Here is a 23,004-nt window from a genome sequence, read left to right on the forward strand (position 1 = left end):
TCCCCTTGTAAAAGTAACACATGAAACAAGTTGTTGTTGAAAATGGTAGTGAACCCTGGACTTGTCCTAAAAGCTGTTTCCTACATGCCTGCCATTGCAATTTAGTACCACATTAAAAATGTCTGTGCACATTCTTCTCAGTACACTGGATGTAAATGTGTATGATACAACAATAAATTAAGTTTCAAAAAAGCAGAATGTTGGATTGTGGAAGTATTTATTTCTTCACTTCATAAGTTTTAAAACTCATGATATCTTAACATTTTTGTTTGATATTGCACTCCTATTTTTATGTCACATTTGTAAGATTTGCTTATCACACTTTTGGAAAAAAATGTATTGGTTCAATATGTTATAGATTAGCATCTCTTCAACTACAATATAAAAACTTTACTTTTCAAAATAGATTTCAATCGATTAGCTAATAGTTATGACTACACAACAATGGAAATTGTCATTCAATAAAAGCAATCCTGATGACTGGCATGAAACCATTTTAAGGCTGACTGGTAGTCTTTGTGTTCCAAGTTAGCTGGTTTTGGGTTAATCAGGTACTCCACTACCTAAACTCTGATTTTGAGTTGTTCTCTTGCAAATACGAATGAACCCTCACTGTTGTCTGAAGGCCCCAGGAGTTTCCTATGCGGGTTTCTTCGCAAACCATTCTGATGTTAAAATGGTCCCATACAGACATGTGAGAGATACTGATGCCACTGCTGTTTAGGTAATAAACCACTAGTTCACAAACGAGACCTGGGCTCCCAGCCCTTCAGCTCCAATATCTCCCCCAAGAGCCGAGCTGCCTCCTGTGCACAGCCTCGGTGGATGGTCAATCCGAACCCTCCATGGCCATAGTTGTGGATCACCTGAAAACAGCACATTAATATCAGTGTTATGTCTATGTACTTATAATCTGGAGCCTTTTTATTTAATTTATTTATTTCACCTTTATTTAACCAGGTAGGCAAGTTGAGAACAAGTTCTCATTTACAATTGCGACCTGGCCAAGATAAAGCAAAGTAGTTCGACACATACAACGACACAGAGTTACACATGGAGTAAAACAAACATACAGTCAATAATACAGTATAAACAAGTCTATATATGATGTGAGCAAATGAGGTGAGATAAGGGAGGTAAAGGCAAAAAATGGCCATGGTGGCAAAGTAAATACAATATAGCAAGTAAAACACTGGAATGGTAGATTTGCAATGGAAGAATGTGCAAAGTAGAAATAAAAATAATGGGGTGCAAAGGAGCAAAATAAATAAATAAATTAAATACAGTAGGGAAAGAGGTAGTTGTTTGGGCTAAATTATAGGTGGGCTATGTACAGGTGCAGTAATCTGTGAGCTGCTCTGACAGTTGGTGCTTAAAGCTAGTGAGGGAGATAAGTGTTTCCAGTTTCAGAGATTTTTGTAGTTCGTTCCAGTCATTGGCAGCAGAGAACTGGAAGGAGAGGCGGCCAAAGAAAGAATTGGTTTTGGGGGTGACTAGAGAAATATACCTGCTGGAGCGTGTGCTACAGGTGGGAGATGCTATGGTGACCAGCGAGCTGAGATAAGGGGGGACTTTACCTAGCAGGGTCTTGTAGATGACATGGAGCCAGTGGGTTTGGCGACGAGTATGAAGCGAGGGCCAGCCAACGAGAGCGTACAGGTCGCAATGGTGGGTAGTATATGGGGCTTTGGTGACAAAACAGATTGCACTGTGATAGACTGCATCCAATTTGTTGAGTAGGGTATTGGAGGCTATTTTGTAAATGACATCGCCAAAGTCGAGGATTGGTAGGATGGTCAGTTTTACAAGGGTATGTTTGGCAGCATGAGTAAAGGATGCTTTGTTGCAAAATAGGAAGCCAATTCTAGATTTAACTTTGGATTGGAGATGTTTGATATGGGTCTGGAAGGAGAGTTTACAGTCTAACCAGACACCTAAGTATTTGTAGTTGTCCACGTATTCTAAGTCAGAGCCGTCCAGAGTAGTGATGTTGGACAGGCGGGCAGGTGCAGGTAGCGATCGGTTGAAGAGCATGCATTTAGTTTTACTTGTATTTAAGAGCAATTGGAGGCCACGGAAGGAGAGTTGTATGGCATTGAAGCTTGCCTGGAGGGTTGTTAACACAGTGTCCAAAGAAGGGCCAGAAGTATACAGAATGGTGTCGTCTGCGTAGAAGTGGATCAGAGACTCACCAGCAGCAAGAGCGACCTCATTGATGTATACAGAGAAGAGAGTCGGTCCAAGAATTGAACCCTGTGGCACCCCCATAGAGACTGCCAGAGGTCCGGACAGCAGACCCTCCGATTTGACACACTGAACTCTATCAGAGAAGTAGTTGGTGAACCAGGCGAGGCAATCATTTGAGAAACCAAGGCTGTCGAGTCTGCCGATGAGGATGTGGTGATTGACAGAGCCGAAAGCCTTGGCCAGATCAATGAATACGGCTGCACAGTAATGTTTCTTTTCGATGGCGGTTAAGATATCATTTAGGACCTTGAGCGTGGCTGAGGTGCACCCATGACCAGCTCTGAAACCAGATTGTATAGCAGAGAAGGTATGGTGAGATTCGAAATGGTCGGTAATCTGTTTGTTGACTTGGCTTTTGAAGACCTTAGAAAGGCATGGTAGGATAGATATAGGTCTGTAGCGATTTGGGTCTAGAATGTCTCCCCCTTTGAAGAGGGGGATGACCGCAGCTGCTTTCCAATCTTTGGGAATCTCAGACGACACGAAAGAGAGGTTGAACAGGCTAGTAATAGGGGTGGCAACAATTTCGGCAGATAATTTTAGAAAGAAAGGGTCCAGATTGTCTAGCCCGGCTGATTTGTAGGGGTCCAGATTTTGCAGCTCTTTCAGAACATCAGCTGAACGGATTTGGGAGAAGGAGAAATGGGGAAGTCTTGGGCGAGTTGCTGTGGGGAGTGCAGTGCTGTTGACCGGGGTAGGAGTAGCCAGGTGGAAAGCATTGCCAGCCGTAGAAAAATGCTTTTTGAAATTCTCAATTATGGTGGATTTATCAGTGGTGACAGTGTTTCCTATCTTCAGTGCAGTGGGCAGCTGGGAGGAGGTGTTCTTATTCTCCATGGACTTTACAGTGTCCCAGAGTTAGTGTTGCAGGAAGCAAATTTCTGCAATCTGGAGCCTAAAGGGTGACAAACACTAATAGCCAAACAATACATATTGGTTACTGAAGAAGTAGTAACCAGTCTATTCTTGGTGACTCACCTCAAATGTGGTTGGTCCAGACTGCATGGTCTCCCTCTCCAGTCGGACTTTACTACGAACAGGCCTGAGCCCTGACCAGTCCTCCACTATCCGGGCATGCTGAGGAGTCAGGGGGAGGTGAGCCATATGAATAAACAGACAGGGAAGAGCTAGCTAATGTAGTTATACTGTATCTGTACTTGTATTCTGTCTACTGGATGAGAAGCATTGATTTGGTTTGATGGCTGAGCCATTTAAACATAGGTGCTGTGATAACCCCTCTATTCAATGTCTGTCAGACTAGGGATCTTTTCAAAGGTCTGTGACCTCTGACCTTGAGGCTGGGCTCCAGCTGGCAGGCCCCCTCCCATATCTCCTTGTGGTCCTCAGAGTTGTTCTGCTCACTCCAGTTCCCCAGCTGGAAACACCCACCAACAACCACTGAACGACTCCTACAGAGACAGGGCAGAAGTTATTGGTCTTCAATTCACTGTATTCCAAAATAAATAAAAAACAAGGAGCTGAATACTTAGACAAACGTATACTTTGATTCTGTAATTATATGCAACAACTTGAAAAATGTGTAATAACTGCTTCATTGACACATGCAGTAGGTGGAATTTCTGATATTTTATCCACTTCACCCTGGTATAATGTACGGTGAATTGTAGGTTCCAGCAGTGAAATTGTGGGTGAGGATCCAATGCTTAAGCCATGGAGCATCCACCTGAAACACAGACAGATTAAGAGTAACATAATCAGCCATGTCCTCATTGTAATTACCAAACTCACCTTTCAACCTTTGCACTCTGACCTTCAGTATCTGCCCACGGCCTGGTGTGAGGTCAGGGTCAGGCTGGAGATCCCCTGACCTCACTCCTGTGCAGTTGATGATGACGTCTGCCCCACTCTCCGCAAGCTGAACTCAACAGACAAGACGGCAGGAAGAAAAGTTGGGAGGTTGAATTAAAATAAATAAACACGGCTGATATTCATGAACAGGGGTTTATGAAAGCCAAAGCTCTCCCTCTCTCTGGGGTGGTTTGTAGGATATTAATGACTGGATATTGGATATGAATACTTTCAAGATATTTCTCAAAATTAAACACTGAGTAAAACTAATATGGTTGAGCTGCACTCTGAGCATGAATGCACTGTACTGTGTAAGACACTCCAGTTGGGTAAGGAAAACACATGCCTAGATTAGATGGAAATTAAATAAGCATAGTAAAATTACTGTCATCAGGACAAAAGAGGCCAAGGACAGAATGAGGTCCTCAGAAAATACAGCACCTTCTATCTTCATACTCCTTGTGAGGTGGGAGTCTTAGAACATTCTGCACTGTTCATTATATTCATTTAGAACTCTCACCACTTTGAAGGACTCTATCTTCCTCTGGTAAAATGTCACACCTCGCTTCTGTAACCTAGAAACATCACATAAAGGTATATAAAGGTATATAGAAAAAGAAGTAATTTAGGGAAGCCAAATTGCACATATTTATATGATGTTAGGTTGGGTGCTAAAACATAATATTGATCTTGAGAGATGATAAAACCACCATAAGAAATAAATAACACATTATCTTTTGCTTCCCCTTCCCACTATATAAAACCCAGCTTATCCCACAGCTGTGCCAATATAAAGTTATTCTCAAACAACTGGTTTGACCATTTGTAAAAATTCTAACTGCTTTAAAATTGTATATTTTTTAATGAACTAAACTGGTCATAGATTTATGTAAAAATATAGATGGTTAACTTACGAAATGGAAATGCTTGATCATATGGCCTTGTGTGTGTGAACTATCAACACTTTTTTGGATATCACAGATAAGGTAAGTAAATCACTCACCAGTCCATCAGCCAAGGCAAGTAACTTTTCCCCTCCACCATGAGAGCAGTGTTGAACCACCCATAGCTAAAAGGCCCCCCGACATAAACAAGGGGAGAATGACGGTGAGGGTCAAAAACAATGACAACTGATAGGGGCACATGCTGCATGACCAGATTCATTCTAAAGTCATCAGCCGTAGAGGGTTGCATGACTCCTGTCGACATATGACAACAGCCAACGGGACTAATGCAACAAAAACATAGCAAATGTCCAAACAAAGTACCAGTATGCAGGAAACAACGCCAGCTCTCGTTTAGTAAGCCGTCTGAAGCCCAGCACACTATCTTTAAAAGAGGGATCCTGCAATAAAAGAGAGTGAATATAGTTATTAGTTACTAATTATTTTCATGACCTTCCACGCCTGTGCTGGTTTGCGGTTGTAATGCAGAGGCTTCATTAATCCTTTAGCCTTGTGACAGAGAAAGCATAGTGTGGTCTCAGTGGCCATGTCTTCTAATTATGTCATGGACCTGTCTTTGTAATGCTGAAGAGTAGACTATTGAGATGGGCTTAGTGTATTCAGACTATTCAGAAAATACAAACATTGTAAACTTAGTGAAGCAACTGCTACGATAGACCATTGCTACACTGTAATAACACAGATGGTGGAACAGGAACTTGGGCTCAAGTTCATCTACTTCAGCAAAAGGCTTATACAGAAGTAGATAGACTTTATAACAACTGGGCTCCTGAGTGGCGCAGCAGTCTAAGGCACTGCATCTCAGTGCAAGAGGCTTCACTACAGTCCCTGGTTTGAATCCAGGCTGCATCACATCCGGGTGTGACTGGGAGTCCAATAGGGCGGTGCACAATTGGCCCAATGTCGTCCGGGTTTGGCCGGGGTAGGCCGTCATTGTAAATACAATTTTTTTCTTAACTGACTAGCCTAGTTAAATAAAAATCTTGAAATGTTTAACTGCTAGGCCTTGCCTCCATGTGAGTGATGAAGTATGGGTCAGTTAACTGTTATCTGAGGGTGAATCTATGTCATGATGTTTAGCTGAAGATACACTAATACTCACTGGTGCAGGCTCACTGCAAAGGTTGTAGCCAGACTGGAGGAAAATCCCCATTTTGATAGAGTCCGGGGAGCTCAGGAAGCTCAACAGGTAGTCAAACGTCTCCTTACACCATTTACTGCAAAATAACACATAGAGAATGATACAGTGTAAGCATTCACTTATAAAACATTCTATTGATTCAATGACTACAGGCGTGCACACAATGTACTCATCACAGGAGGTTGGTGGCACCTTAACTGGGGAAAATAGGCTTGTGGTAATGACTGGAGCGGTATCAGTGGAATGGTATCAAATATATCAAACAGATGGTTTCCAAATGTTTGATGCCATTCCATTTGCTCCATTCCGGCCATTATTATGAGCCGCTCCCCTCAGCAGCCTCCACTGGTATTCATAGAGCCAAGCAGAAAACCCTCTCACGTCTCCTGGACATTGCCCTTGTCGTAGAGGTATGGCTGCCAGAATCCTGCAGCCCCATCGCTGGTGGTCAGTGGGGTGAAGCAGTCCGCATACACCTCAATGGTCAGTGGACTGACTATGGAGTGGTACTGCTCATAGATGCTTTGAGCTGTGGACAGGCCACTGACCCCAGCTCCGATCACTGCCACACGCATGTCTGGAAATAACAAACACAACAGTTTACTGTTGTTGCTACTTCTGTTGTTATTATTACTTATTTTTGTTTCTGATTTGCATCCATTCTTTGTGACCTTGGTTATGCTCAGAATCTGCTACCATTCCATATAACTTTTAACAAACATTTACATGTCCTTGAGTGTACCTGACCCTCTGACCATCTAACTGTATGAAGTAGCCTGAAATTGTGAAAAAAAAACAGAATATAAATATATATCAAAACAACCCCGAGCTGACAAGGTAGAAAGCTGTCGTTCTGCCCCTGAACAAGGCAGCTAACCCACTGTTCCCCGGTAGGCCGTCAAAGTAAATAAGAATTTGTTCTTAATTTACTTACCTAGTTAAAAAAAAAAGTAAAGCCTGCACGTGTCCACACTTTGACAAATCCTTCTGAAAACAACATTGGAAACTGACAAAGTAGCAATATAGCCTGTAGAGATTGGTATAAGTATGCTTCTTGCAGGTTAAAACAGTGTGAAAGTATCTGTTTTGCTCGATATTCGATGGCTTTGCTGCAACTTTGAAAATGAAACATTCTCGAAATGGCGATTGGTTGGATGCAGAATGTAAGAAAAGAAGGTGAACAAATAATTCAAGAAATGTCAAAGTAAACTAGAAATCATTATAAAATGGAGACAGCAGGAAAACTGGATTTACCTTCTAAATTGCCTTGTCCTCGAGCTGACAATCCGCCTCCAAATATAGCGTCACATGGTCGATCCAAGGTACAGAAGTCGACTTGGGTCTACGTGACAGATAAAGGCTTGAATATGAAAATATATCCCACTCTATTAGCCTTGCCCGGCAATGAATAATGCACTGTAGAAAAATATTTTGTTAAAACTAATAGAATTACAAAAATGACATCTACTTCTACTAGGTAACATTTAAAACGTTCACCGTACTTGAACCCATAAGGCCTGTAGGGGAGAGAGGCGAATGTTGAGCCATTTTTACGCGTCTTTCTTTTTCCCAAAGCAGTTAAGCCAAAACCACGGCCCGTTATTCAGAGAGGCGTTCTACAACGCTTTGAGCGCTCTCCAAGTCCGGAAGGGAATATCACGTACGCGAAATTTCAGTCACTGATTAATCACGTTTGCCCTTGTATTTCAAGATTGAAAAATATAATAACATAATGTCGTTGACAGAGCTTGCCATTAACGTCCCTTAAAGCTCAAAGACAGATTCAATGGCTGTAATATAGCATAGCAAAACCTTTCCGTGGGTTAAAGTGAAAGTGGTAGCTCAAACTGTGCAGTTATGTCTCCATGAGATGCCGTCTTAACTAGAAGTGTGCCGAGTAGTTGGACAAAACTAATATCATAAGGGATATGGGCAATTTTCTGTATATAATTATGATCCCAGTATTTTTTTGTAATTATCCGTGATTGGAAAAAAAGTAATTTACGGGTGCCAGCACGCATCTTTTTCATGTCAATCGGTCAACTGAGGCGCTATATGGTCTAAATAATTCAACTGGCTAATTTGCCTGTCTGTAAGAGAAGGGCGGGCTGTTCGTTGATCCTGCTGCTCTGATTGGATAGAGTAAAGCTGTATTTATCTTTTCCAGCACTTCGTAATTTCACCCGATCACTTTCACTTCTCTGTTTCGGTCTGATCATTCATGTTAGCATACAACTATGATAAATCAAATGGCAAGGACATTTGCTATCAAGATATCAATGTGCATAATATCTAACAAGCGGAGCAAGGGTAGGGAAAAAAGCTAATTTAGCTCTTTTGTAGCTTTGTCAACTATGTGTGTTTTTTCTATACCTGTTCGCACCTCTCCCTGGAGGCTTTACAGCTGCTCCTCACCTCTTGGCTACAACCCTTCTAATTTAGTGTACCCTGGGAGCACAATCCATAAGATGGCACTAACAAATGGCAGCTCTGCTTCTAGCTCCTACTCAACTCTGCAGTGTTTCGTTTTTTTGGGGTTATTTCTTACATTATTAGACCAGAATTATTTTAGTGTTATTACATTCAGCCGTAAACAAATTTTGGATATCAGAGCAACGGTAACTCACTAGCATTGCGACTAGGAAAACGACTTTCCTGAATTGTATCCTTTGTTCGTACCCCCCAGGGCAATTGAAATGATTCCCGAGGTTGCTCCAAATTACTGCCAGCGGAGAAGAGGTTTTCGGAGTGGACTTCCAGTCCAACTCAGGAGGCGTGCACACCATCTCACACTTCAGAGAATATTACTCGCTAATGTTCAGTCTCTGGATAATGAAGTAGACAAGCTCAGGGCGAGGAGCTCCTTCCAGAAATATCAGGGCTTTTAACATACTCTGTTTCACGGAAACATGGCTCTCTCGTGATACACTGTCCCCAGCCATCTGGGTTCTCAGTACATCGCGCAGACAGGAATAAAGAACTCTCCGGGAAAGGCGGGGGTGTATGTTTCATGATTAACCACTCATGGTGTGACTGTGATAACATACAGAAACCCAAGTCCTTTTGTTCCCCTGACCTAAAATACCTCACAATCAAATGCCCAACAAATTAGGTCCCAAGAGAATTCTCTTCGGTTATAGTAACAAACATGTATATTCCCCCTCAAGCCAATACCACGACGGCCCTCAAAGAACTACATTGGACTTTATGCAAACTGGAAACCACACATCCTGAGGCCGCATTTTTTTGTTGCTGGGGATTTTAACAAAGTCAATTTGAGGAAAAAGCTACCGAGGTTCTGCCAACACATTGACTGTAGTATTCGCGCTGGTAAAACATGGTCACTGCTACTCAACTTTTTGAAATACCTACAAGGCCCTCCCCCGTCCCCTCTCTTCAGCAATTCTGATCACGACTCCATTTTGCTCCTTCCTTCCTATAGGCAGAAACACAAACAGGAAGTACCCATGCTAAGGTCTAATCAATGCTGGTCTGACCTATCAGAATCCATGCTTCAAGATTGTTTTGATCACGCGGACTGGTATATGTTCCAGGTAGCCTCTGAGAATAACATTGACAAATACACAGATGCGGTGACTGAGTTCATCAGGAAGTGTAAAGGAGATGTCCCCACTGTGACTTAAAACCTACCCAAACCAGAAACTGGATAGATGGCATCATTCGCGAAAAACTGAAAGCGTGAACCACCACATTTAACCATGGCAAGGTGACTGGGAATATGGCCAAATACAAACAGTGTGGTTATTCCTCCCGTAAGGCAATCAAACAGGCAAAACATCAGTGCAGAGACAGTGTAGTCGCAATTCAACGGCTCAGACACGAGACGTACAGTGGGGAGAACAAGTATTTGAAACACTGCCGATTTTGCAGGTTTTCCTACTTACAAAGCGTGTAGAGGTCTGTAATTTTTATCATAGGTACACTTCAACTGTGAGAGACGGAATCTTAAAACAAAAATCCAGAAAATCACATTGTATGATTTTTAAGTAATTAATTTGCATTTTATTGCATGACATAAGTATTTGATCACCTACCAACCAGTGAGAATTCCGTCTCTCACAGACCTGTTAGTTTTTCTTTAAGAAGCCCTCCTGTTCTCCACTCATTACCTGTATTAACTGCACCTGTTTGAACTCGTTACCTGTATAAAAGACACCTGTCCACACACTCAATCAAACAGACTCCAACCTCTCCACAATGGCCAAGACCAGAGAGCTGTGTAAGGACATCAGGGATAACATTGTAGACCTGCACAAGGCTGAGATGGGCTACAGGACAATAGGCAAGCAGCTTGGTGAGAAGGCAACAACTGTTGGCGCAATTATTAGAAAATGGAAGAAGTTCAAGATGACGGTCAATCATCCTCGGTCTGGGGCTCCATGCAAGATCTCACCTCGTGGGCATCAATGATCATGAGGAAGGTGCGGGATCAGCCCAGAACTACACTGCAGGACCTGGTCAATGACCTGAAGAGAGCTCGGACCACAGTCTCAAGGAAAACCATTAGTAACACACCCTACGCCGTCATGGATTAAAAAATCCTGCAGCGCACGCAAGGTCCCCCTCCTCAACCAGCGCATGTCCAGGCCCATCTGAAGTTTGCCAATGACCATCTGGATGATCCAGAGGAGGAATGGGAGAAGGTCATGTGGTCTGATGAGACAAAAATCGAGCTTTTTGGTCTAAACTCCACTCGCCATGTTTGGAGGAAGAAGAAGGATGAGTACAACCCCAAGAACACCATCCCAACCGTGAAGTATGGAGGTGGAAATATCATTCTTTGGGGATGCTTCTCTGCAAAGGGGACAGGACAACTGCACTGTATTGAGGGGAGGATGGATGGGGCCATGTATCGCGAGATCTTGGCCAACAACCTCCTTCCCTCAGTAAGAGCATTGAAGATGGGTCGTGGCTGGGTCTTCCAGCATGACAATGACCTGAATCACACAGAGCCAGGGCAACTAAGGAGTGGCTCCGTAAGAAGCATCTAAAGGTCCTGGAGTGGCCTAGCCAGTCTTCAGACCTGTACCCAATAGAAAATCTTTGTAGGGAGCTGAAAGTCCGTATTGCCCAGCGACAGCCCCGAAACCTGAAGGATCTGGAGAATGTCTGTATGGAGGAGTGGGCCAAAATCCCTGCTGCAGTGTGTGCAAACCTGGTCAAGAACTACAGGAAACGTATGATCTCTGTAATTGCAAACAAAGGTTTCTGTACTAAAAATTAAGTTCTGCTTTTCTGATGTATCAAAAAAAATCATACAATGTGATTTTCTGGATTTTTGTTTTAGATTCCGTCTCTCACAGTTGAAGTGTACCTATGATAAAAATGACAGACCTCTACATGCCTTGTAAGTTGGAAAATCTGCAAAATCGGCAGTGTATCAAATACTTGTTCTCCCCACTGTATGTGGCAGGGTCTATAGACAATCACGGACTACAAAGGAAAAACCTGCCATGTTGTGGACACCGTCTTGCTTCCGGACAAGCTAAACACCTTTGTCTGCTTTAAGGATAACACATTGCCACTGACGCGACCCGCTACCAAGGACTGTGGGCTGTCCTTCTCCGTGGCCGACGTGAGTAAGACATTTTAAGCATGTTAACCCTCGCGAGGCTGTCGGCCCAGACGGCATCCCTAGCCGCGTCCTCGGAGCATGCGCAGACCAGCTGGCTGGAGTGTTTACGGACACATTCAATCTCTCCCTATCCCAGTCTGCTGTCCCCACTTGCTTCAAGATGTCCACTATTGTTCCTGTACTCAAGAAAGTAAAGGTAACTAAACTAAATGACTATCGCCCCGTAGCACTCCTTTCATCAATAACTGCTTTGAGAGGCTACTTAAGGATCATATCACCTCTACCTTTCCTGCCAACCTAGACCCACTACAATTTGCTTACCGCCCCAATAGATCCAGACGATGCAATCGCATTGCACATTGCCCTATCCCATATAGACAAGAGGAATACCTATGTAAGAATGCTGTTCATTGACAATAGCTCAGCATTCAATACCATAGTACCCTCCAAGCTCATCATTAAGTTATGGGCCATGGGTCTGAACCCAGCCCTGTGCAACTGGGTCCTGGACTTCTTGATGGGCCGCCCCCAGGTGGTTAAAGTAGGAAACAACACCTCCACTTCGCTGATCCTCAACACACGGTCCCCACAAGGGTGCGTGCTCAGCCCCCTCCTGTTCTCCTGGTTGACTCATGACTGCGTGGCGACGCACGCCTCCAACTCGATCATCAAGTTCGCAGGCGACACAATAGTAGTAGGCTTGATTACCAACAATGACGAGCCAGCCTACAGGGAGGAGGTGAGGGCCCTGGAAGAGTGGTGCCAGGAAAATAACCTCTCACTCAATGTCTAAAAAACAAAGACACTGATTGTGGACTTCAGGAAACAGCAGAGGGAGCACGCACTATCCACATTTATAAGCCCACAGTGGAGAAGGTGGAAAGCTTCAAGTTGCTCGAGGTACATATCACTGACAATGGTCCACCCAGGGCTCTCCAGAGGGTGGTGCGGTCTGCCTAACGCAACACTGGGGGCAAACTACCTGCCCTCCAGGCACCTACAGCACCCGATGTCAAAGGAAGGCCAAAAAAACCAAGGGCATCAACCACCACAGCCACGGCCTGTTCACCTCGCTATCATCCAGAAGGCGAGAACAGTACAGGTGCATCAGAAGCTGTTTTTCAGTCTCTCTGTCATAGGTTTATCGTAAGGTCATCAGACTGTTAAATATTCATCACTAGCCGGCATCCACCCGGTTACGCAACCCTTCACATTACAGGCTGCTGCCCTATATGTATAGACTTGGAATCACTGGCCACTTTAATACCGTTTAAATAATGTTTACATACTGCTTTACTGATCTCATACTGTATTCGATTCTACTGTATTTTAGTCAATGCCTCTCTCTGACATTAGTCGATCTAACATTTATATATTTCTTAGTTCCATTCTTCTAATTTTAGATTTGTGTGTATTGTTGTGAATTGTTTTTTTAGATACTACTGCACTGTTAGTTACTACTGCACTGTTGGAGCTAGGAACACAAGCAATAACATTAGCTAAATATGTGTATGTGACCAATAAAATTGGATATAATTCAATTTTTTTGTGGAATTCCGGGTCTGGCAGTGTTTGGAACTGCCCATCTGCGTTTGAGAATGTCGAGTTCATCTCAGCCTATGCTGCCCTTCAGTCCCTTGACGAACAATGTGCCTGCACTGCACATTAATATTACATAATTTAATTTTTATTGGAGAACATTCAAAAGCAGACATGGATCACCCCAAAGAACACTGCTACCCCAGCTGCTCTTTCTTCATCTAACTATGTTTTCTCTCATAGTCCGAGAGCATCTGGTGGTTGCAGTGGCACGGGTCTACTTATTTCTCCTAAATGGAGATTCTCTTTTCTCCCCCTCTCACCTGTCCGTCTCCTCATTTGAATTCCATGCTGTCACTTGTCCACTCAAACTTAACATTATTGTCATCTATTGCTCACCAGGTTCCCTCAGAGAGTTCCTTAATGAGCTTGACACTTTGATAAGCTAATTTCCTAACGATTGTTCACCGCTCTAATTACTTGGCGACTTCAACCTCCCAACGTCTGCCTTTGATTAATTTCTTTCCAACTCTTTAAATTCCATGCCTCTTTTTAAATCACCCTTACACAATCCCCTCCAACTCACAAGGCAGGCACTACGCTTGACCTCATCTTTACTTGAGGCTGCTCGTCTACTAATCACACTGCAACCACCCCCCCCAGGTCTCTCTGATCACTAGTTTGTTTATTTTTCTGTCTCCCTTTCCTCCAACCCTAACCACTCAACTTCTGGAGGACCTATCATCCTTTCACTTCCTCCTCTCTACCTTTTTTTCCTCTGTATCCGCTGCTAAAGCAGCTTTCTACCACTCTAAATGTCAAGCTTCTGCCTCTAACCATAGGAAACTCTTTTCGACTCTCTCCTCCCTCCTTAACCCTCCACCGCTCCCCTCCCTCCGCGGACGACTTTGTCAACCACTTTGAAAAAAAGGTTGACATCCACCACTCATTCACTCAGCCTATGGAGTCCACTGGTCTCACTCACACAGAACTGTCCTACACCTTGACCTCTTTCTCCCCTCTTTCTCCAGACAACATCCTGCGACTAGTGAGGTCTGGCCGCCCAACAACCTGCTCACTCGACCCCATCCACTCCTCCCTTCTCAGACCATCTCTGGAGACCTTCTCCTATTCCTTACTTCCCTCATCTCATTCCTGACCACTGGCTGCATCCCCTCTGACTTCAAAATGGCCCGGGTTGCTCACCTCAAGAAATCAACACTCGACTCATCTGATGTCAAAAACTATAGACCTGTATCCCTTTATTTTCTTTCCAAAACACTTAAGTGTGCTGTCTCTGATACAGTTTCTCGTTATCGCTCTCAGAACGATCTTCTTGACCCTAACCAGTCAAGCTTCAAGATGGGTCACTCAACTGAGACTGCTCTTCTCTGTGTCACGAAGGCTCTCCACATTGCCAAAGCTGACTCTCTCCTCTGTTCTCATCCTCCTAGATCTATCTGCTGCCGTCGACACTGTGAACCCTCAGCTCCTCCTGTCCACCCTCTCAGGGCTGGGTGTCTCAGGCTATGCACACTCTTGGCTCCGTGATATCCTCACATGGTCTCTCCTATCATTGCTATGCGTATGACACTCAATTACTTTTCTCCTTTCCCCTTTCTGACACCCAGGTCGTGACACGCATCTCTGCGTACCTGGCAGATGGGGTGGCAGGTAGCCAAGTGGTTAGAGCGTTGGGCCATTAACCAGAAGGTGCTAGATTGAATCCCTGAGCTGACAAGGTATAAATCTGTTGTTCTGCCCATGAACAAGGCAGTTAACCCACTGTAAATAAGAATTTGTTCTTAACTGACTTGTCCAGTTAAACAAAGGTTAAATAAAAACATATCTCAACTTGGATGTCGGCCCAACACCTCAAGCTCAACCTCGAGAAGACGGAACTGATCTTCCTCTCGGGGAAGGCTTGCCTGCTCAAAAACCTCTCCATCACGGTTGACATCTCCACAGTGTCGGCCTCCCAGAGTGTAAGGAACCTTGGCGTGACCCTGGACAACATCCTGTCGTTCTCTGCCAACATCAAAGCAGTGACCCGCTCCTGCAGGTTCATGCTCTACAACATCCATAGAGTACGACCCTACCTCACACAGGAAATGACCACTGCAACTCGCTGTTGGCTGGGCTCCCCACGTGTGTGATTTACCCAGAACACAGCAGCCCACCTGCTTTTCAACCTTCCCAAGTAATCTCATTTCACCCTGCTCCTCCGCATACTCCATTGGCTTCCAGTTGAAAGCTCACATCTACTACAAGACCATGGTGCTTAGCTATAGAACAGCAAGAGTAATTGCCCCTCCCTAACTTCAGGCTATGCTTTAACCCTGCACCACAACCCGAGTGCTCCATTCTGCTACCTCAGGTCTCTTAGCCCACCCAGCTCCCTCTCAGCCCTGTCCAAGCTCTTCTCTGTCCTGGCACCCCAATGTTGGAACCTGCTTCCCCATGAAACTAGGAGGGCAAAGTCCCTGCCCATCTTCCTAGAACATCTGAAACTAGGGATGCACTGTTATGAAATGTTTGGCCGATACAAAAAAACCTATACCGATATTTACAATTTGAGGCCTTTTAAGCTTTCTCGTACAGTTAAATAGATAACACACACACTGACCAAAATGTTATTTTGTTGGCATTTATCTATGTCCCCATTACCAGCGACGTGACGGACTTTAGCCCACTGCCCCAGAGTAGAGCATAATGGAATCCGCTCACGAATCAACATTTTTGGATGAGGATTCGTGGCAAAAATTCCTTTCGAATTTACACGCATTCTCCCAGTAAAACACATGGGAAAGCATGTCACTTTTGAGAAATTACGTTTTTTTTTTTACCGACAGGCGAAGTGAAATACACTGTTTAAACTGGAAGACAGATTTTGATAACATCCATTGGACCAGACCACTGAATGTTTGAATTCAGCATCAACACACAGACAGCAGCTCTAGCTGTCTGGGCTGGCATTATGGTATACGCTCGCATCCCTACATCCTCCTGCCTGATTGAAACTGTTTTGTGCAGGCTACAGAGGCTAGCTAGTGTGAAAGCCGCAGCATGAGGAACGACGTGTGTCTGCACTGCACGTTCTTAATATTACATGAATGTATTTTTATTAGAGAACATTCAAAAGCAACAACTGAGGCACTGGCTGCCAGATTTTAGGACGATGGAAATGTAATAACGACGATGAAATTCTCTGCTTCGACCGCAATAGACGTTGACATCAAGAAGCAACTTCCTCAGGTTCTTTACCCGAAATAAAACCATTCTCTGGACAGGCTACACCGGCCTGTGCAGATTCTCCCAGTCATGGCTCTGGTTACTTTGCAGCGCTCCCCTACCCCAAGCGCTGCATCCACAGCCAGCACTACCACCACCAACGTGGGGGAGGTAAGTTTGGAAATAGCTGGAGAGACGTTCTAGAAACGTCAAGAAAGCGCGTAAGAAAACACCGAGGATACGTGGGAGTAACATAGGTAGGCCTTGTAGCGACGGGATAAGCTAGTTTAGTACTAGGCTCAGCTCCATCACTAGCAAGGTAGCTAGCTGTTTGGAAAAGCGAGCAAGCAAAGTTGCATCTCAGTAGCAATGCTATTGCTAGCCAGTAAAGTTATTAGGTAGCTACCCAACTAACCCACAATACACGCAGGTTACCTAGTTAGCTAGCGTGTACTTATTTTCTTTAACTAATTAGCAATTGATTTAACGTTAACATATTAATGACCAACATTAGCTAGCTACCACTTGCCATTTCCAAATTACTATGGCTTTAGGTACCTAGTTTGCATTCTTATCATGCATAGGTACCTTGTTATTTTATCACTGAGTATGTATTAAACAATTTTATTGCACACAACGTTGTTACAAGCTTGAGCTTTAAAACCCACAACTAGCTAGTTCGCTCGTTAAATGGAAGTGCTTGTAAACAAGGTCTGTGCTGTTTTCTTCTCTATCCTGCTGGTGAATGTAGTAAACTAGCTTGCTAGCCAGCTAACACATTTTGTGTGTGTGTAACGGTACTGCAGTGGTGCCATAAAATCTGGTAGACCAAAATGTTGGCTAGCTAAATGTTCGCTAGTTAAATGTTAGCTACTTTTGCCAAAACCAGTGTTATTATGGACAGTATGTAATGTTCTATATACTGATTTATATAATGTCTTCTAAAGGAACTGTCAATGAGGTGAAATGTGGCATAACTTCATACAGCCATGTCATGTGGTAGAGGCCTAGTAATTTCCCATACAGAGAGTAGTCTGACAATACAGACAGACAAGTAAAAAAAAAGAACACTTCAAAGATGACAAAGGGACTCATGTTACTGCTCCTTGTGTTGAAGTGTTTTATTTGTTAGCTGAACCATGAGTCCATATTAACTTTAGCCAATGCTTTAATCCCATCACAAAATGCAAGGTAATTCTAAACAATAACATGACCACTTTTTGATATTTCAAAATATAACTGTTAAGCCTACACAAATCACCCCAATGGCATGTGATGGAACTCATATAGAAATGATAGTTAGTCAAAGTACTGTTTTTGAATTGATAGTACACCTCGACCAGTTGGGGGTGCTAACTGTTAATATAAACTGTAGTCATGTAAAACTCAACAAAGACTAGCCTCCAGAAGGAAGGAAGGAAGGAAGGAAGGTTGTATGTCTCCACTAGGCACTAGCCCTTACTGAGGAGTAGAGGGTGGATTTGTATCAAAGATGAGAACAATCATCGTTATATCAAGAACTGGGACCATAGCATTAGCTGATCTTTATTTTCTTTCATTAGACTTCTTCTTTGCCTTAAAATACTGAGTCATTGGGCCTGACTCATTACACCTGCAATGTGAAAAAGAGATGTGTAAAAAGAAACACGTTTGTCATGAGGATGGCGATAGTTGAGCTGGCATGACAGAGGACTGGCCTTCCCTGTCACTCATTTTCCATGCGGGCTGGAATTGACTGACTGGCTGCCTCGTTGCTCCCAGGGCTCTGCCCAGGGCCCTGTCTGATGAGGAGCAGCCAAGCCCCTCAGGAGGCTGCTGCAGCTATGATGTCATTCTCACATGAACAGTGGAGGGAATGAGAAGTGGAGGGAAAGCATTGAGGGGAGGACGGTGGTGGGGTAACAATATGGTAGCTGTTGTGACGGTGGAAGGTAGGCTACATGAATTTGCCATGAATAGCAAAAGTGAAATATAGCTATTAGCCCTACATGTAGCGCTGGAAATTGCCAGGGACCACATGATGCAATATTGTCACGATCGCAATATGTATTGCGATTCTATATACACTACCATTCAAAAGTTTGGGGTCACTTAGAAATGTCCTTGTTTTTGAAAGAAAACCACTTCTTTTTTTGTCCTTTAAATAGTACCCTAAAAACACCAGTCTCAACGTGAAGAGGTGACTCCGGGATGCTGGCCTTCTAGGTAGAGTTGCAAAGAAAAATCCATATCTCAGACTGGCCAATAAAAATAAAAGATTAAGATGTGCAAAAGAACAGACACTGGACAGAGGAACTCTGACTAGAAGGCCAGCCTCCTGGAGTCCCCTCTTCACTGTTGAGGTTGAGACTGTTGTCTTGTGAGTACTATTTAATGAAGCTGCCAGTTGAGGACTTGCGAGGCGTCTGTTTCTTAAACGAGACACAAATGTATTTGTCCTCTTGCTCAGTTGTGCAACTGGGCCTCCCACTCTTTCTATTCTGGTTACTACCAGTTTGCGCTGTTCTGTGAAGGGAGTAGTACACAGCGTTGTACGAGATCTTCAGTTTCTTGGCAATTTCTCGCATGGAATAGCCTTCATTTCTCAGAACAAGAATAGACTGACAAGTTTCAGAAGAAAGGCCTTTGTTTCTGGCCCTTTTGAGCCTGTAATCGAACCCGCAAATGCTGATGCTCCAGATACTTAACTAGTCTAAAGCAGGCCAGATTTATTGCTTCTTTAAATCAGAACAACAGTTTTAAGCTGTGCTTACACAATTGAAAAAGGGTGTAATAATGATCAATTAGCCTATTTAAAGTGCTAAAATTCGATTAGCTAACACAACGTGCCATTGAAACACAGGAGTGATGGTTGCTGATAATGGGCCTATGTAGATATTCCATAAAGAAATCAGCTGTTTTCAGCTACAATAGTCATTTACAACATTAACAATATCTGCACTGTATTTCTAATCAATTTGATGTTATTTTAATGAACAAATGTGCTTCAACATATTGCTCACCATATGTCTGCTGCAGAGGGCCATGAGGAAACGAGTTTTGATTAGTCATGGAAACAAAAGTACAATCACAACCTAAATGCTCTGCTTCTTTACCCACGCAGAGAGTTTCATTCCTCGGTTTTAGACTCTTCCCTACGAAGTGAAATCCTCTTTCTATTCATGGCTCTAACTTGTTGCTTTGATGTCTTGCTGTGGCAGAATTATGGCTGTAATTTCACTTGTAGCGGTTGCAGGGCTGTTCAGGTGAACTATTGGATTACCCTCCCTGGTGTGTTTCACCTGGCCCCTCGGTGCCCTTCCCCTGGGTAGAGGCCAACCATATTACCTTACTGGCACTGTTTGTTTAGATGGGGACATAAACCTTTACTTTACTCACCGTTTTGTGTGTTTGTGAAACTTCAAATTTTTATGAAAGACAATGAGTTTTCTTTGCTGTTTTCTGCTCATCACAAGTGTAATGCTCTCCCTATTTAGTTAGTTCAGAAATGGAAAGCGGCGTGTGTTTTTGGAGCTGAAATGCAGTATTGGATACAACTTGTCACAAGTATTTGCTCTCATTGTTGCTGTACTCTGGCACAGCCTACCTTACCTTGGCAGGGAGATTGCTAGTAGTGCTTTGTTTGACATCCCTCAGGTTTTAGTAGGTGAAACTTCGGGAGAATGGCCCACCTCAGTTACCTGTCACCATGTACAGATGTAGGATCTTAATTAGAGCTAGCCCAAAAAATCCTGCAGCAACAGGAAATTAGAATTATATATTTCATAATTAATAGACATTTCTGTAGAGGTTGATAACATTTTTTTTTAGGGAAAATCAAGTCTGAAATTTCAAAGTGAAAATGACAAACTTGAAGCCTTTTTAAAACCCAAATACAGTACAAGTTTGCATTTCCTGCTAGGCACAAAGTTCGCAGGAACAAAAGTGATAAAATTAAGATCCTACATCTGTAGTTCTATCCTGATACTTCCAATCTATGATATCCCTCCCGGTACAATAAGAACTGTTTTGAAGATATTACTGTTGTGAAACTTTATCATGAAGAATGGCCCCATTCCCTCCATTTAGTGGCGTTCACCTCTCTCATAAAGTCAGGTATCTAGGTTAACAATGAACATTTATGAGTTGTCATATTTCTTATGATGTTTATTAGATTGACACACAAACAATGGGTGTCACCAGATCTTAACCCAATTGAACAATAATGGGAGATTCTGGAGCGGCGCCTGGGGCAGTGTTTTCCACCACCATCAACAAAACACCAAATTATGGAATTTATTTTGGAAGAATGCTGTGGCATCCCTCCAATAGAGATCCAGACACTTGTAGAATCTATGCCAAGGCTCGTTGAAGATCGCCCTATTCTGTTAATTTATACCTAAATAATGTTGTTGACTCGTCCTATACTCGTATTTGTGGTCAAAGCATAAATTGTAGAAAAACACTTAAAAAACCTCACCTCAAACATGTCTCAAAGAGTTTTAAAAATGCTTGCTATTTACTCAAAGAACATTAGTACATCACTGGGGCCAAGCTTCCTGCCATTCAGGACCCTATATAATAGGCGGTGTCAGAGGAAAGCCCATAAAATTGTCAGAGAATCCAGTCACCCAAGTTAGTGTTTTCTCTTCTACTGCACGACAAGCGGAACTGGAACGCCAAGTCTAGGACTAAAAGGCTCCTTAACAGCTTCTATCCCCAAGCCATAAGACTGCTGAACAATTAATCTAATGGCCACCGGACTATTTACATTGCGCCCCCCCACCCAAAAACAATTTACATTGTTTTGTACACTGTTGCTCCTTGCTGTTTATCTATGTATAGTCACGTCACCCCTACCTTCATGTACAAATTTCCTCCAACCTGTACCTCTGCACACTGACTCGGTACTAGTACCCCCTGTATGTACAGTTGAAATTGGAAGTTTACATACACTTAGTTTGGAGAATGAAACTTGTTTTTCAACCCCTCAACAAGAAATTTGTGAACAAACTATAGTTTTGGCAAGTTGTTTCGGGCATATACTTTGTGCATGACAAGTAATTTTTCCAACAATTGTTTACAGACAGATTATTTCACTTATAATTTACTGTATCACAATTCCAGGGGGTCAGAAGTTTACATACACTAAGTTGAATGTGCCTTTAAACAGCTTGGAAAATGCAAGAAAATGTCATGGCTTCAGAAGCTTCTGATAGGCTAATTGACATCATTTGAGTCAATTGGAGGTGTACCTGTGGATGTATTTCAAGGCCTACCTTCAAACTCAGTGCCTCTTTGCTTGACATCATTGGAAAATCAAAAGAAATCAGCCAAGACCTCCAGAAACAAAATTGTAGACCTCCACAAGTCTGGTTCATCCTTGGGAACAATTTCCAAACGCCTGAAGGTACCATGTTCATCTGTACAAACAATAATACGCAAGTATAAACACCATGGGACCACGCAGCCTTCATACCGCTCAGGAAGGAGATGCGTTCTGTCTCCTAGAGATGAATGTACTTTGGTGTGAGAAGTGCAAATCAATTCCAGAACAACAGCAAAGGACCTTGTGAAGATGCTGGAGGAAACGGGTACAAAAGTATCCATATCCACAGTAAAACGAGTCCAACATCGACAACCTGAAAGGCTGCTCAGCAAGGAAGAAGCCACTGTTCCAAAACCGCCATAAAAAAGCCTGACTATGGTTTGCAACTGCACATGGGGACTAATATTGTACTTTTTGGAGAAATGTCCTCTGGTCTGATGAAACAAAAATAGAACTGTTTGGCCATAATGACCATTGTTATGTTTGGAGGAAAAAGGGGGACGCTTGCAAGCCCAAGAACACCATCCCAACCGCGAAGCACGGGGGTGGCAGCATCATGTTCTGGGGGTGCTTTGCTGCAGGAGGGACTGGTGCACTTCACAAAATGGATGGCATCAGGAGGATGGAAAGTTGTGGATATATTGAAGCAACATCTCAAAACACCAGTCAGGAAGTTAAAGCTTGGTCGGAAATGGGTCTTCCAAATGGACAATGACCCCAAGCATACTTCCAAAGTTGTGGCAAAATGGCTTAAGGACAACAAAGTCAAGGAATTGGAGTGGCCATCACAAAGCCCCGACCTCAATCCTATAGAACATTTGTGGGTAGAACTGAAAAGGCGTGTGTGAGCAAAGAGGCCTACAAACCTGACTCAGTTCCATCAGCTCTGTCAGGAGGAATGGGCCAAAATTCACCCAACTTAGTGTGGGAAGCTTGTGGAAGGCTACCCAAAATGTTTGACACAAGTTAAACAATTTAAAGGCAATGCTACCAAATACTAATTGAGTGTATGTAAACTTCTGACCCACTGGGAATGTGATGAAAGAAATAAAATCTGAAATAAATAATTATCTCTATTCTTCTGACATTTCACATTCTTAAAATAAAGTGGTGATCCTAACTGACCTAAGACAGGGAGTTTTTACTAGGATTAAATGTCAGGAATTGT

The 23,004-nt window shown here is 43.2% G+C and overlaps 2 protein-coding genes across 7 annotated transcripts in view; one reads left to right on the forward strand and one right to left on the reverse strand.

Annotated features, from left to right (window-relative positions):
• Positions 1–200: 200 nt before the first annotated feature.
• Positions 201–8,948, reverse strand: dao.2 (D-amino-acid oxidase, tandem duplicate 2). 5 transcript variants are annotated; one of them, XM_024438619.2, is made up of 13 exons: positions 7,665–8,123; positions 7,417–7,504; positions 7,097–7,149; positions 6,544–6,739; positions 6,124–6,238; positions 5,325–5,401; positions 5,060–5,125; positions 4,577–4,631; positions 4,019–4,123; positions 3,849–3,931; positions 3,539–3,656; positions 3,226–3,324; positions 201–866 (listed from the first exon to the last, which is right to left on the reverse strand). In XM_024438619.2, exons 4-13 carry the CDS (start codon positions 6,735–6,737, stop codon positions 741–743), a joined length of 1,038 nt encoding a protein of 345 aa, XP_024294387.1. In that variant the 5' UTR covers positions 6,738–6,739; positions 7,097–7,149; positions 7,417–7,504; positions 7,665–8,123; the 3' UTR covers positions 201–740. The 5 variants fall into 5 exon arrangements, 4 of the variants coding, with proteins under 4 accessions (XP_024294387.1, XP_024294386.1, XP_042187455.1 ...); XM_024438618.2 differs by lacking the exons at positions 7,097–7,149; positions 7,665–8,123 and adding an exon at positions 8,790–8,948; XM_042331521.1 differs by lacking the exon at positions 7,097–7,149 and having other exon boundaries at positions 7,665–8,121.
• A 7,324-nt stretch (positions 8,949–16,272) lies between these two features.
• ssh1a (slingshot protein phosphatase 1a) overlaps positions 16,273–23,004 on the forward strand; it is a 68,264-nt gene continuing 61,532 nt past the window's right edge. For both annotated transcript variants that reach the window (XM_024438620.2, XM_024438621.2), the window contains exon 1: positions 16,273–16,699. In XM_024438620.2, the coding sequence (XP_024294388.1) occupies positions 16,619–16,699 (81 nt within the window). In that variant the 5' untranslated portion in view covers positions 16,273–16,618. The remainder of the gene's footprint in view (positions 16,700–23,004) is intronic.

This window comes from Oncorhynchus tshawytscha, linkage group LG12, assembly GCF_018296145.1.
Source record: "Oncorhynchus tshawytscha isolate Ot180627B linkage group LG12, Otsh_v2.0, whole genome shotgun sequence".
In the NCBI taxonomy this organism is placed as follows: domain Eukaryota; kingdom Metazoa; phylum Chordata; class Actinopteri; order Salmoniformes; family Salmonidae; genus Oncorhynchus; species Oncorhynchus tshawytscha.